Genomic DNA, 16,272 nt, shown 5'->3' on the forward strand with positions numbered 1-16,272 from the left:
GATGTTCTCTAATAACGGTACTAATTGGCTCTGCCTGCAAATGCGTGAGCATGTGTGGTTGAGTTTGTGCATTCAGCTCCAGGGTCTGGACGAGGAAAGGGTGATGTAATGCTAAATCGGGGCCTTGCTGCCAAGTTGCAGGGCTGATGTGGTAACACAGAGAAGTTTTGATAAGACAGAGTGCACGCGCACGCGCGTGTGTGTGTGTGTGTGTGTGTGTGTGTGTGTGTGTGTGTGTGTGTGTGTGTGAGAGAGAGAGAGAGAGAGAAAGAGAGTGTGTGTGTGTGTGTGTTTGACTGCAGAGAAAGAACAATTGATGGATATGACTGAGATATATTTTGGCTCAGTGTGCTTGCATGACATCATCTTGCACTTACACATACACGCAAGTGGTCTTGCTTAACCGTCAGTCATCGTTTATCATTGGGTTTTTACTGATTAGTTTGTAGGAAAAAATGCAGGACGTGCATACAGAGTTTATTTTTTTCTCACTCAGTTTGATTTTTTCCTGTGATTTTAAAGTTCAAGTTCAGTAAAAAGACAATCCAAAGAAGAACCTTTAAGTACTTCACAGTTTTAGGCATGCATGTGTAGTTTCTGCTTATCCACAAAACTTCCCCAAAGTCACATCCAGTTCTTGAGGTCATATCCTTACGGCAGTCTCGAGTATCCTCTCTACTGTTGAAATTAGGGGCCCGTCCACTTCCACCACTATCTAATCCTGCCACTGTCGCACAGAGGACACCCCGTCCAGACTCATTCACTACATGTCTCCCACCCTCTGCACACTGTATCTGACTCACCTCTCTTGGAGGAGTTAGTCAGCTAGTGTGTGTGTGTGTGTGTGTGTGTGTGTGTGAGAACCGGTATGTGCGTACTTTAACATTCATGTTTTAGATCAGGGGTGGCCAACCAGTCAGAGACCAAGAGCCACTTTTTTTTTACTGTGTTACCGCAAAGAGCCACATCATACGCATGGGCACACATGAACATCACCCATCCTTTCCTCTCTCTCTCTCTCTCTCTCTCTCTCTCTCTCTCACACACACACACACACACACACACACACAAAATACACACATCTCTGCTCAGCCAGATTTATTGTAAATGTCACACACACCCATGTTAATGACAGAAATGGACTCCTACAGTACTAAAACCACAGGCCAGTCATTTTCAACAATGAACATTGTGTGCACTGTCTCACACACACAAACTCTCAGTTCAACCAAGTCCACAAACAAAAATATAATAATCTACAATAGCATTTACTTTTATAATGCATGTTGTTTAGTGGGACTTCTGGCATTCCTTGCCTTGAACAATCCTCTTTAAATCTGGCTTGTATTCCGTTGTTGTCACTCGAAGCAATTCTTTCACATGTGTGTCAGTCAGAACAGATCGATGCTTTGATTTCACATGTTTTAGGGTAGAAAACACAGACTCGCAGACGTATGTTGACCCAAACATTGACAGTATCTTAAGCGCAGCCCGTTTGACATTGGGGTATTTTTCCATTGGCACACTTTTCCAGAACTCAATGGTCCCTTCCCTTAAAGCAGGTTTCAATTGGTCCTCTTCACAAAGATCGATCATCTCCAACTCAGCCGCAGCTTCATCTGTGACTAGCGGGACTTTCAAACAGCCGGTCTCTGCATTAAATGGGTCGACGAGGAACGTAATCTGTGGCCTTTTCAATTGTAGATCATGGAACCGGGTCACGAAGCTTTCGTGCAAGTTTTCAATCAGCGTTGCATATCTGGCTCTTTGCTTACTCAGGGCAGCACTGGTGACTTGCCCGCTGGCTTTTAGCAGAGTGGGAAAATGCGTTAAATCTCCCTTTTGAATATGTGTCTTGAACAGCTTCAGTTTGTTTACAAACGCAAACACACTTTGCACTAGGTCAGGGAGCATTTTTAACTTACCCTGCAGGGTCAGGTTCAGTCTGTCCAAGTGACACAGCATGTCGACCAAAAAGGCCAGATCCATAATCCACTTGAGGTCCGAGAGCTCGGGATAGTCCTTGTCCTTCTTTTCCATAAACAGTTTCACGGCATCCAAAAGCTCAAAGAAGCGAGAGAGTACCTGGCCTTTTGACAGCCACCTCACAGTGCAGTGCAGCGGCAGGTCACCTGGAAGCCCTTGGTCCAGCTCAGCGATGAGATTCTTGAATTGCCTGTGGTTAAGCGCATGTGTGCGGATATAGTTGACGATTTCCATCACAGGCTTCACGACGTTATCTAAATTCAATGATTTAGACACGAGTTGCTCCATGTGGATGATGCAGTGGAAATTCCAAAAGTCAGGAATAGTTTGGTCAGCTTTGCACAGCCCCACAAGCCCGTTCACAGATCCCATCATGGCTGGTGCTCCATCCGTGGCTATTGCAGTTAATTTTGTTATGGGCAGATTTGCTTTTTCAAATGCAGCCATCATGGTTTCTTTCACATCTATGCCACGGGTTCTGTCTTTTAATGGCACAATATCCAGGAGTTCTTCTTTGATCACACAATCGTTTGAAACAGACCGTGCAAATATTGCCAACTGAGGCTTGTCTTGTATATCACAACTCTCATCCAATGCGACACTAAAATACTCACATGCTTGAAGGTCAGAGTGCAACTGTGATTCAATAGCCGTGTTAATGTCCGATATTCTGTGTTCAACAGTGTGGTGGGACAGTTGGACGTCTGATACCATGCGTTTTAATTTGTCGTTTTCAGGAGACAAGATTTCAACAACATCACTGAGGCATTTTTTAACGAACTCCCCTTCATTGTATGGCTTTTTAGCCCGTGCAATGTTCCAAGCCAGCTGATAGGATGCGAGCGTTATGGTCTCTGACCGCTTCGTAAATTTTTGGAAAAACTGTATCTGCTTTTCTGCCTGACTTTTCTAAGTGGCCAACTCGTGCTTGCGAAGTTCAGTCCCTTTTGGAAATTCCTGGTCGATGTTAGCATGGAGTGAGCTGAAGTGGCGCTGAAGATTTGAAGCTTTGAAATGTGCTAATGGCGTCTGACATATAAGGCAGAATGGCTTACCATTGCGTTCAACAAAAAAATATAAACTCTCCCACTCTGTTAAAAACGTCCTGTGTTCATCTTCATATTTTCTTTTTGCTGTGCATTTTTTTCCTGCCATTTTAAGGGCGAACTTGCTCCTACTGGGAAACTTTGCGGTATTTTCATCTCACACACATGCGCATTTGATGAAAATACCGTATTGAACTCAAGCGAAGCGAACGCGCACATTTTAAAACAACAACATAAAAAAAATCAAAACACAAACTTTGATATGAACGTAAGAGCCGCATGAAACCAGGCAAAGAGCCGCATGCGGCTCGAGAGCCGCGGGTTGGCCACCCCTGTTTTAGATGCAGATGCAGATATTGCACAATATCTGGTGGAGAATGTAATTAAAGGTTAGGAAACAGCAGAAATGCTTGTTTTGTCTTAATTTTGCCTGCAGGCAAACCAAAGGTGCACATGGCTCCAAAAATTGGCTTTTAGAAAATGTATCATTCACATCTTTTGACCACTGACTGTGTATAAAAGATGGAATTAGGCACCATCAGGTCCCTCGGTAGTTTGTAAGGTGAAGCCTCAAGTCGAATTGTTTGGGTAGCCACTTTCTTGTCGATTTAAAATGCACTGTTACACTCCAAGGTAAGTTCAAGTGTGCCTTGGAATTTTCTGTTAATCATATATTATTATTGCAACACTTGTTGCACACAAAGCAAGGAATAAATGTTTAGCTTGAGTTATTTACAAATACACAGTCAAATGTTATAGTTGTAATATATACTTAACTTACTTACTTAGACTTAGTTCCTCCTGTGCCGGATGGCGCATTGGGCTGCAAGGGATCGCCAATGAGCTCAGTTTGCAGCCACATCTTCAGCTTCGTCCCATGAAAGATCGACTGCTTTCAGGTCCTCAATGAATGACCGTCCTCACATCTGTTTTGGTTGTCCACGGCTCCGTGACCCCCGGGTGGGTCTCCACGACATGGCTATCTTCGGTAATCATTCCGGATGTTGGTGAAGAACGTGACCGACGAAACAAAATCGTCGCTCCAATACCATGTCCGCTAGCAGTAGTGAGGCAATGCACTGAAGTACCTCCTCGTTGGTAACATGATCTCGATACGAAATCTTGAGAATCCGTCGGAGGCCGCGCTGTTGGAATATATACTTAAATGGGTCTTCTTTTTTTATGGTGCAAAGCACGACTAGCCAGCGGTCTAGTGTGCCCACCGCTGACAAGCGAATTAAAAAATTGTCAATTGCTAACCCTTCTTGTGGCTTTAGTTTGTACAGGAAATGTCATCTTTCTAAGGAAGCTGACAAACACCAGAAATGATTAAAAAAAATCTAGAAACCAAACGTCTCTTCTGATAGAAACCTGATCCACTTTAAATGAGCGCCAAGTCTACTGTCATGCTCAAACCCTTCTTCTGACAAATACAGTCAGAAGAAGAACTGATGACATGTCAGACGGTATATTTTGTGTTGATATGAATACAGGTGTGTGCAATATTTTAGCTTGGCCTTGGGCACAAAATGTCTGAAAAACACTTACCTAACCTGAGCAAGAACATGAGCAGACAGCTCCAGATGTTTTATTGGACTGTGACAGAGCGGCTCCATCAGTGACTGTGAGCAGTGAACACTCACGCACAAGCACACCACGCGTTTCCTGTTCACTTTTACATGTTTTACATTATGTAACTTTTACATTATGTCTATTATTCCACTTTGCTGTTTTCAGCGGTACCAGGCTGCAAATTTGGTATCACCATCTATGTTTTTATAAACACAGCACTGTCTCCATTTATTGAAACACTGCGCAAATTCTCCCCTGCTGTGTCCACGAGACATGCATGTTTTCTGAGTAAACTAAGTAGATTTGGCAATGCTAACGTATCTCAACTGTCTTTCGTCCATACTCACTCTTACTATTTTGAATACATAATTGTGTTGAAGTATCAAGTATGGCCACATGAGGTATTCATCTGTGAATACCAGGGGGGTGTTCCCAAAATGTTTTCAAAGCTTCTGACTTTTGGTGCTCAATGGTCACCATATTGCTGTATAGCAGAACAGGAGGAACCACCAAACAATTTTAGGCTAGTAGAAGGAGGACACATTATTTGCAGTTTTGGTGTTAAGATTTTTTTTCTCCATGTGTTACAAGCAAAATCACACATTACATGTGTTGTGGCACTGTTTTACATTCTCCCCCAACCACTCAAAGTAGATGTTTCCTGCTTAACTCCTCCTTCCAGTTAAGAGGGAGTTTTGAGTTTTTCCTTTCCACTGTCACCAAGTCCTTGCTCTTAGGGGGGGTCATCTGATTGCTGGGGTTTGCTCTGTATTGTTGAAGGGTTTTTACCTTACAATATAAAGCACCTTGCCAATGATGTTGTGATTTGGTGTTATATAAATAAAATTTTATTGCATTGTATTTATGCATGTTACATTGTAGTATTCAATATTATGCTAGCATATGGACAACAGGTTTTGTTTTGGCCTTCTCCCAGTAACACTTTTACCTACACAGTGGTTGGAAACCACAAACTTCTGACAAACTTCTGTTAAGTAAGATAACGCAATCTCATTGCCTTAAAAATTTACACTTATATATGTGTCTAGTCAAAGGCCTGTTTGAGCCTGAAAAATCCCTTCAAGTGTACCTTGTGTGTCTTCCATCTAAAATAAGGCAGAGGTTTAAGTAAAAGGAATACTTTGAAAGGTCAATTTAATTTTTTAAAAACTTCTCAGAAGTACAAGAATATATAATTGGAGATTGGAGGTCAGACTCACCTCTGAGGTCAGCAAAATGTGTCATCCATCACTTTTCCTTTATACCCTCACTCACCACAGCTTCCTGTCTTCTTTTTTACACTCCGGACAGCATTAACACTCTTACGGCGTTCACACAAACAAAAAGCTTCATACTTCATTTTGAGTAATATCACGCACAGTTTTTGTTAAAACAAAGTAATAAAGCCTCATTTGTGGAGGCAGCACACTGATCGATTGGAAACAGACGATGAAAAAAAGCGGAGCTTTTGCTCTCCTTTTGAACACCACTGGAAGACGCTAGAAAAATAAACCAAGTGCTAACACTGAAAGTGACCCAGTGGGGTCTTTTGATACCCCTGATATACACAAATCCCATGCTGTTGCTCCCAAAGATGTTTATTGAGCACACCTTCTTCTCTCCATGGCTCTGCCTGGATTGATTCAAACCTTATTGTTTCTGTCTCTGCTTCTTTTGGTCTGGGTTCCATCAACACTTCTCCTGTCCTTCTGCAAGTTTTCCAAAGTTTCTCATACCACAAGTGCTCCCCTTTTTCATTGCACACCATTTTCATTCAAAATATTTTCTGCCTATTTAAAAATCACTACCTAATTTAAAGAAGTCAACCTTTTAATTATAAAAAGTTTTACTTGTACCAAGGACTTTTGTCATAGTTTGTTTGACTATATGTGCACTCTGTACACGCTGCTGATTTTAAACTTGTGGAGAGAGCAAACACCAAGTTCTGTTTAAAACTGACCCAATTTCCATGTGCAGAATCATCGCTGGTGTTGAAGCTGGGTTCCCCCCCCCCCCCCCACAAACAAGGAGCTTTCAGCACTTTAATCCAGTTTCTAAGACTGCATTGAAAACACAAGATTTTTTTGACCACACTATCAATCTGCACTCACCACCTGGACCGTTTGCCAGGTTTACCTCCCTTTGACTTTTCCCAGTTCCTGAAAATAGAAAATAAACTGTTGGATCGCTTTTCTGATGCACACTGAAGGAGATCCAGCACCTATGGCAGAGGCACAACTACAAGATATTTGTTCATAACAAATTCAGCTATGTTGGTATTTTTGATGGGTCATCAGTAGTTTAGTTTATTCTGTCACATACTGCCTCTAGTGAACAGCCACATGGCCTTCACTCTCCTTCTCTAAGATCCACATGCAGGTAATTAAAGCTGTTCTTTTGAAGTGTCAATGACATCATGCTGTCTCTGTGGCCCTGTTTGGGCACGACAGGTTCCCATGGAAACTCTGATGGGGGGGGGGGGGGGGGGGGGGGACTGTGTCAAACTGTCAGACTGGGATCAAAGCCAACAGGTAGCCTGTCCTTCAACCTGGAGGCTCACGCAGCGGACAATCTGCCACAACACTGTGTGTTATTGTGTTATTGTGTCATGCTGCTGGTTTCCAGGCAGAAATATCACAGCCAAGCTGTTTTGAATTTACAGAGTGTGAGTTAAACACGATGTAAAGAGGAATGACCTGGTTGAATGCCTTTCCTTGGGGAAAGTGTTCCGACAATGAATAGACCAAAATAGGACTTTTATAAAGTGCAAACTCTGACACATCACTGCTGTTAAGAGATGCACGTATGCGTGTTTTTCCATATTGAAAGAAGTTGGATAAGAATTACATTCCTGAACTCTTTTTTTATACAAGGTGAAAACAGCATTCTCTGGCAGTGGACAGATTAGCATGGCCAAATAATAAATAAAATAACCTGATAAATAAAAAAATAAACAATAAATATAAATCACATCATAGTAGAAAAACATGTTTTTGGTCATCTTTATTTAGCTTGAGTAATTTCTTTTCTTTCAGTTGACCTCTGCCAATGCTGCTCCAAAGCTAAAGACAAAGCTGAAAACAAAAGCTAATATTGAGAAATCTGGAGATGATTTGTTGCTCTAAATTGGCCCAGCTTATTTAGTCCTCTCCGAAGGTGATTCTTAAACTCCAAAGGTGAAGCTGAGGTGTGATTGTAGTTTTGTTTTGGAATCATGGGTGCTACTAGATTTCTCCCAAAGTGGCCCAATTCCTTGGATTTCAAGCTCAACATAGCCCCAAAAAAATATGGCAGTCTGGTTAGAGGGACGACAGAAAACAAAGCCCAGATCAAGATGGAAACTGCAGTAATTTTTTGCAAGGAAACTGTTCCATACAGTGTTAGCCCCAAACACAGTTATTCTACCACTCTCACCATGGGACATCTCACAACTGAAAGAAATTGTCCCACAGAGGATGTTGTAAATTTTCTCTCTCCGTCCAACTTTTCCTATAGCGGAGCGCCCAGCAGCTGTGAAGAATTCTGAAGGTGCGCACATTCTGGTTCCTCCTAAGCACAGACAGAAAGAACGGATCGGGAGCACTGAAATCAAGATCAACACTCCACAGAGCGACAGATGAATGAAGAGCAGAAGCCAGATGACATACCAGAGAATTGGCAGTATGGATTTTCCCTCACAATGCAGTCACATCTAAAAGCCTCTGTGATACACACTCACTGGTCACCGGAGTTGGTTTGAATGAGCAGATCTTCAGCCTTGATGTCTCGATGGGACATAGCTTCTGTGTGCATTTTTAAGGCTGCATCTACTAGCTGCTTCATGATGTCCTGACACACAGAGAGAAACAGTTACAAAGCTGGAGAAAGAAACTATCAAACAAGCTAAATAATAAACCTCTCTGAGGAGATCCTCTGTGGGCTGGGCTACAACTTTCCACTCAAAGTGTTAAAGCTCGAAAACAGTTAAACTGCCTTCATCTGCCTTCAGTAGCTTTGCAACATCTTCCTTCAGAGCTCCACCACTGTTCATTATATACATAAGGAGGTCCACACAGAGGAATGGTCAAACCATCATAAGAAGAACCGCTTTCTCCAGTCCACTAATGACACGACTACAGACTCCCAGACTAAACTTGGCCCAGCTCCATTTTAAGCATGAGAACCACCAGTGGCCCTGCATGTCTACTCATGCAAGACCTAAAAAAAGTAAATGGGTGCATTAGGTTACTGGTTTCTGGTTTTGTCATCAACAGCCAATAATTAAAATATATATATATAAATATAACCTTCAGATAATGTCGGGTCAATTCAGGTTTCCTGTTCTCACATGTAGGATCCAACAGAAAGTAGTCAAATTCACACATTTGCACTTCTAGAAATACTCTGGTCCGTTTGAAGGAGCTTTGAATTTGCACATCAGCTCCCCATGTGGACTTACTATAAACCTAGCTTTTCTAAAAAAAATTAAAAAGGGAGTCCTAATAAAGAAATGGCAAAACTGACCAAACAAGCTTAGGCTAACAGTTAGCTTTGGAGACCTTGAGAGTGTAGTAGGTTTCAGGTCTGTGACAGGGCACAGCCACCTGTCTGTGGTCTCAAGTCAGACATTCTGCGGTACATCCTTCAGCCTGCTGGAAAGTACCTGTCTACACTGACCTAAGTACTGCTAGTACTACAATTATTTCAGGTCTTTACTCAGGTATACCTTTTGCTACACTAGCAGATGAAGTATTCAGCAGTGTGGACCTCCTTTACCTGGTAATAACCTCAACAAACAGAGGCATAAAATGCACCTTGCTGCACTAAATCCTCACTGTAGAAAATACCTGAAATAAAATGATTTGCATTTCAAAGAGTTTAATGCACTGGCAGTTTTTTAGGCTGTGAAGCTTTTTTTGCATTGCATGAAAAGCAGCAACAGAGTTTCTTGCAGAGGCTGCAGGACAAAGGATGTTCACTGTCTTAGAGGCCGTGTTTTTCTAAACTTATTCAATCCAACTATTCAATAAAATCCACCACTGTAAATATTTACCGTATTTTCTGCACTATAAAGCTCACTTAAAATCCTTTAATTTTTACAAAACTCGACAGTGCGTCTTATAATCCACTGCACCTTATGTATGAATTCTGGTTGTGTTTACTGGCCTCGAACCAATTTTATGTGGTACATGACGTTCAAAAATCTGTCAAAAAAGTACAACTTTGGTAAGCTACAAAGCCGCACGGCTTGATGGATTGTCAGAGCATTACTGCTTGGTAGTCAGGAGCCTCACAGAGTAATCTGGGTCCAAAACTCCGTCTTCTTCAGGTCCCAAAGTCAAAAGAACACTGCGGCATCACTGAGAGTTACAAACTGTCTAAATTTTTTAATCTTTAATTAAATGTTCAGCATTGCTGCTTTACCAGGTATAACAATTAAGTTTAACACCCAGGCATCCATGAGAGCAAAATTTATTAAATTTAACAGTTAGAAGTTAGCAGGAATTTAGCTCACTAGTTTCCACCTAAACCTGATATACCATGTTCTGGCTGAGAGATTTCTGAAAAAATTCAAACGTACAGCTCTGCTATCACTTCCAACATAAATGAAGACAGAAAACTAAACAGCAGTGACTTTTGTAAGGTTACTGAAGTTGGACTAGCTAGTATATGATATTGTGCCACGTGATCGCTAGCAAAACAGCTATGTTATATGCTAACATAGCTGTCACCTAAACACAGTGAAGCTGGAAGATGAAGGCTAACTTTTTTCCACTCATAAAAGTTAACATGAGGGTTCCCGATGGTTAGGGACAAATGCAATCACGTGGCAGGACGCTGTAAACGGACCAAACTTCAGTCAGGAGAACAACTGAGGTAATCCATCCACAATACAAGGTTTGTCATTAATATACTGCAACAACATGGGAATTGAGCAGCTGCCAGAGAATTCAACATTAAAGAATCAATGATACGGAAGTGGAGGAAGCAAGAAAAATGAGTTGAGTAAAGTTTGACTTATCTGACTGTTTTGTTTCGCTTAATGCGCCTTATAATCTGGTGCGCCTTAAACAGACCCATTCATCGACAGTGCGCTTTATAATGAGTGCGCCTTGTAAAACCTAATATGTTTATACAGTCATAGAGTATAAAAATGTCCTAGCTGCACTGACTATGAGGAATGGTCTAATTTTAATGGTCCAGTTTCTACAAGAACCAAGCCTTCTTGGCCAAATCAAGGCAGCCATGGTCTCATATTCCGTTTAACTTTGACCGTAGTTTTAGCAACATTTTCTTATGTTTGTTGTTGTTGTGTGTGTGTATCAATGTATGCTTCTACACTTACCAGCTATTTTATTAGTTACACTTTGCTTGTGTGGTCTTAAAGGCTTCTGCTGCTGTAGGCCGTCTGCTTCAAGGTTTGATGTGTGTTGCCTTCAGACATGTTCTGCTGCATCTCTTGGTTATAACAAGTGGATATTTGAGTTACTGTTGTCTTCCTTGTTGCTTCCTTGAAGCAGTCTGTCCATTCTCTTCTGACCACATTTTCTTTTTTTCAGCTCATTCTGGGTAAAACCTAAAGACGGCTGTGCTGGAACATCCCCATAAATCAACAGCTTCTAACATACTCAGACCTGGTCACCTAGAAAAAAAGGTATGAAAGCCACTTCCTGTACAAGAAAAACAAGCTTCTATAGAGCTGTGTCAATAAATGATGACAGACAGATGTTTTAATATGCAGGTGATCAAATAATTTATATTCATCCATATATTAATCTCTATGCATCATACTTTGTAGAAGATTAAAAATGTAAATGCAAGAATTATCTAAATATGAAGTTCGTTTTAAATTTAAGTCCACTGTCTTACTTAAAGGCCACAAATCCTGACTGAGTAATGAACTGAATAAACAAGTGGGAACTAAGAAAGATAAAACTACTATAATGTGCACTAACATCGATTATCAGTAGCAGTATTGTTTAAACTGGCCCACATGTAGTCTGACTCATTGTCATGTTTAGACAAGGAACTGTTTGGTAGCTCTGCTTTCTGCATGCATTCTGTGTGTGTGTTTATGGGAGTTTGAGCGAGTGTGGACATATTTGTGCTCTGTTTAAAGCAGCAGTGACTTACACTGTTAAATGCTGGCAAGCTCACGGCCTTTTTGTTAATGTTAACAGTCTGTAAGCAGAAGTCAGAGTGTGTGCTGTGAGTGAGTGCAACAATGATGAAGCGAGGACACTGTAAGTGTTTGACTAAGTGCGTGCATGCGTGTACACGTGATGACGCAGGAGAAATGAAAAGGGACGAAGGCGTAACGTGGTTATCTTTAGCATGTTTAGCCGTATAGTCTCACCATGTTCATACTTATAATTAACATCTTAATTATAAACAGCTTGTTCTTTAATGACCACACATCACACAGCATTAGCTTAAATACAGCGCTGAAATTGTTGCCAGCTGTAAAATAAACCAAAAATGTATTAAAATGGAAACCACCGGTAACTCTTCTATAAACAGAAGTTAGAGAGTTGGTATTTAAAACAAATAAGTATTTTAAAATAAGTAGCCAAATCCAGATTTGAATACAGATTTACATCTTTCATTTCCATGTTTCCTGGAACAATGTAAATTTCAAACTCTGACATTACATCCAAAGCAGCCTGAAGTTAGTAGGATCAGTGACAGTACAGACTATAAAACTACTGTACACATTAACATAACCAACAGTCATGAAAGCATCATCTAACAACAAGAAGGTTGTTAGAGGGTGGTTTGAAATCAATCTCTACTGGCTTTAAACATATATTACGCCAGTTTCCTGAGAACTCTTGTGAACTGTATCATGAAGTCATCATGTTTTCCCATAAAAGCCACAAGGAAAACAGTGTGAGAACCTTCCTCGCATCTGATTGTGTCATCCACCTGTGTTTGTCTGTCTTGTTTTGACTTATTGCACAACACCCATTTACCTGAGGGCGGTTAACGCTACCAGGGAATTGACCTGATTACATCTACATTCTTTCATTTTTGTTTCACTTTTAAACGTCAGAGATGGTCCAGTGAAACATCTCTCATAACAAGCGTGTGACCGAGAATCACAGAGAATGAATGTTAACATATTTTTTTGCCAGAATATGAAAATTAAATCACAATGTGACAACATGAATGAAATGGTTGTGTAAATAAAATAACTGTGTATCTTTTGTCTGTTTGCTGAATCTGCCTGATTTGCTGCATAATCCTCCTATTCGCTGTTTTGTCTACTCTCACAAATGTTTTCAGTGAAATCTCACCATGCACCTCACTCTTAGCACCAAACCGCATGCACACAGTTACTCACTGCTAAAGATAAGGAATAAGAAGCAGTCTCTACCCATATGTGTGGGTAGAGACCAAACCTTGAGCTAAAAGAGAGTAATAAAGAAACATTAAATTGAATGGCTGTTAACCGCTAAAAAACCCCCATTCATGAAGCATTTTATTTAACTAAAGAAGCCAGTGTAAAGGAGAAGCTAGTCCACAGGTGAAATGAAGAAGTTCAGTGTCACTCAGCTCATATTACTTTGTCAATATTGCAGTGAAAAAGTTCATTTATTTCCCAGAGAGAGAAAAAAATTAAAGTCACAGTGTGTAAAATCTCACCACTAGATGTCACTAGATTACAAATTGCAGTCAACTGAATTCCGTTTTGTTTTACCCCTGGCACATCAAGCAATTAAGCTGTGATTTTTAGGACACAAGAGCCTAATATTAGCTGGCATCATGTTAGCTTACAACCAGCTGTTTTTGTTGTTTGGGCAGCTCATTGTAATAACGAATGAGCATGTTTTAGAGCCCTGACTTCAGTTCATGAGATGGGGCTTGAGGTTAGGAGGAAGAAGATGGCATTATATCTAGATGCCATTATCTCTTATGCTTTGGATTTTCACTTCTTTGGTGAAGGGGATCCCTTCCCCTTCACGTCTGAATGTGCAGGCCTCCACGGAAAACAAACACCAATGACTTCTCCTCTGCCTCTAACCACATACACAAACAGCATTAGGCAGAACAGTGATGTCTACTGTATCTCAGCTACTGTATTCAAGCTGGTTTTGTGTATTTTAATGGATTATTTCTAAGACAGTTACAAACTAATCAATGTACAATTGATAAATGTTAAATTGACTGATTCTTATATAGCCCTTTTCTACTCTCCCAGAACACTCAAAGCACTTAATACAACATCCCACATTCACCCATTCACACAAGCAGTTTCTCTGATTTTAAGTGCTTAGTAACTAACATTCACACTCCGATGGATGCATCAGAGAGCAACCTAGGGTTAATATAATGCCCAAGGATATTTGGCATGCAGACTTGGGGGAGCCAGGGATCGAACCACCAACCTGGTCAGTAGATTTAGAAATCTGTAAGAAAGAGGGAAGAGGAAGCCAAGATGAGAGATTTTTTAAGGTAAATACTGCTCAGCTACTGAGAACTAATAAAATTAGAAATTTAAGTTTCACTTTTAATATCTTTGTTCATTTTATGATGTGCTTCTGAATTCCTTTTTTTTTTTTCAAATTTGGAAACGTGTTGCAAAAAGTTTGCTGTGGTCTTCATGGTTTGATGTCATGGGAATTTATGTAATGTAAATTTCTTCAGCCGCCAGTGAGCCAGTGTCATCTCAGGCTACATCCACATTAGCCCGGATAGATCCACACTGGCGTTTTCAGTCGTTTTCACAGAGTTGTGCGTCCACATTGAAACGGCCAAAAACGCTTACGTTCCAGTACTGCGCATGCGTGAAACGCAAGAAGATTCAGCCTGCCTCATTTCTGTCTGCCGTTTATTTACTTTCCGGCTCTTTGAAATGTCGCAGAAAAATGTTAAGGAAAAGCACAGTTTTTTAAATGGACTAACAATGAGGTGGAGTTGTTGCTGCGAGTAACACAAAAGTACAAAGTTGCAAAAGCGAGTGAGAATTAAAAAATTCAAAGAAAAGCTATCTGAAGCATGTACAAACTGATATCAATCTTTAATAGGGCTGTCAAAACTGAGAGCAAACAAAACAACTGCTGTATAATGGCCTCCGCTATCTTTGTTTAATTGGTCACATGACTGTATCATATGACTAACATGCGTCATCGTTTTCGAAAGTCCACACTGCGACGCATAAGCACCGTCTTCAAATGTATGTGTTTTCGAGAGCGTTTTGAAAACGCTGCATTTTCCTTTGGGGAAAATGCCATCTCATTGTGGATGGGAGGCCAAAACGGAGAGAAAGCGACGTAGCCTCAATGCCTGCCTGTGTTTTGTGACTGCATGGACTCGTCTGTGGGGAATTTACATTACAATGCACCAACTATGCATACACCCAGGCATGACAGGAATGACTACTAATAAGTCAGGTCTACGTCTGCACCCAAGTATAATTCAGGCTTTAATTCAATTTAAATTTTAACTGACGATGGTGGTTAGACTTTGACCTTTCATACTAGCTAGGAGGTGGAAATTAACAAAGATTGATGAACAAAGATTCATGTAATATCTGCTCATGTGCTTTTGAATGAAATCCACATATTGGGATGTGACTTATTTGTAAGTAATTCTTTCGTCCACACTACATCACAAGATCAATGTTAGGGTTCCTCCGCCTTCCATACCCCACCTGTTCAAGTTAGCCTTTGTCAGTTTCTCACCATGTGCAACATTTTTACATTCATCATTTATACCATCATTTACATGAAAAAGTATTGCTCAGAGTGGCCTGTGATGGGGAGCTTTATCAACTTAACAGCTTCATGCTTGGCAGTACAAATAGTTTTCAGATCGTTCCCGTGTTGAAGGCATTTCAAAATAACAATGGCTTTCTTCTCTTTTTTACTCTTTACTTTTTTCCAGATGTTGGGCCCTTGACAAGTGTGATATATGTTAAACCATAAGTGTGTTATATATCGCAAACCTCAGATATCCTTCGGTCTGACCTAATCCACACTTAATCACTTGGGGCAACGGCACTGCATACGGGAAGAAGTATATGTGCAAATGTGTCTGTAATATCAACAGATAGTTACGCTGGCTGAAGACCAGATGAGAAGAAAATCAAAGCATATATCCTTCTCCCTTTAATAATCCCAGTGGACCTGTACAACCTCAGCTCTGTGGAGGCAGAGCCAGTCAAAAATGTTTGATGACTGTAAAACAATGAATAATCTCAAGCGAGTAAGTGAGTAAGACTACACTATGGTGACTACAGCTGAGGTTTTTGTATTTCATACCTTCTGATTAAACAGCGCATTACCTGCTGACTCACTGATACTTCCAGTAACAATGAGTCAGGGCCCCACTTGGACCCCACAGGTTGGCTTCAGGGACTTTCAGTGTGCCCTGGGCAAAATGAACAACAGCTTTCCTTCATTACAACAAAGCTGAATTAAATTTTATAATGTAATGAGGCAATGATGTCACAAAATGAATGGTAGATGTTGCAAAGCCATATTTTCTTTCTTTGAGCTTTCTGTAAATACAACACTAACAAGATATTATAAAGCGGATGAGGTGAAAGTGAGCCAAAATAAAAACAAAGCAATGAGCAGCCACATTTACTATATTCATACTCCTTTAATCAGTTGTTACAATTCACTGTTACATAGTAATGGTGCAGTTCAACTCAAACATGGATTAAGCATCAAACTGGCTTATT

At 40.6% G+C, this 16,272-nt stretch overlaps 1 protein-coding gene across 1 annotated transcript; it reads right to left on the reverse strand.

Moving 5' to 3' along the window:
- Window positions 1-1,290: 1,290 nt before the first annotated feature.
- On the reverse strand, window positions 1,291-2,358 carry LOC146618284 (general transcription factor II-I repeat domain-containing protein 2A-like). The gene is made up of 2 exons (XM_085371483.1): window positions 1,926-2,358; window positions 1,291-1,805 (listed from the first exon to the last, which is right to left on the reverse strand). Exons 1-2 carry the CDS (start codon window positions 2,356-2,358, stop codon window positions 1,291-1,293), a joined length of 948 nt encoding a protein of 315 aa, XP_085227609.1.
- Window positions 2,359-16,272: the final 13,914 nt, after the last annotated feature.

The sequence above is a fragment of the Diplotaxodon limnothrissa genome, linkage group LG14, assembly GCF_057381915.1.
Source record: "Diplotaxodon limnothrissa isolate DT_005_m linkage group LG14, D_limnothrissa_male_GT1.1, whole genome shotgun sequence".
NCBI classification, from domain to species: Eukaryota; Metazoa; Chordata; class Actinopteri; order Cichliformes; family Cichlidae; genus Diplotaxodon; species Diplotaxodon limnothrissa.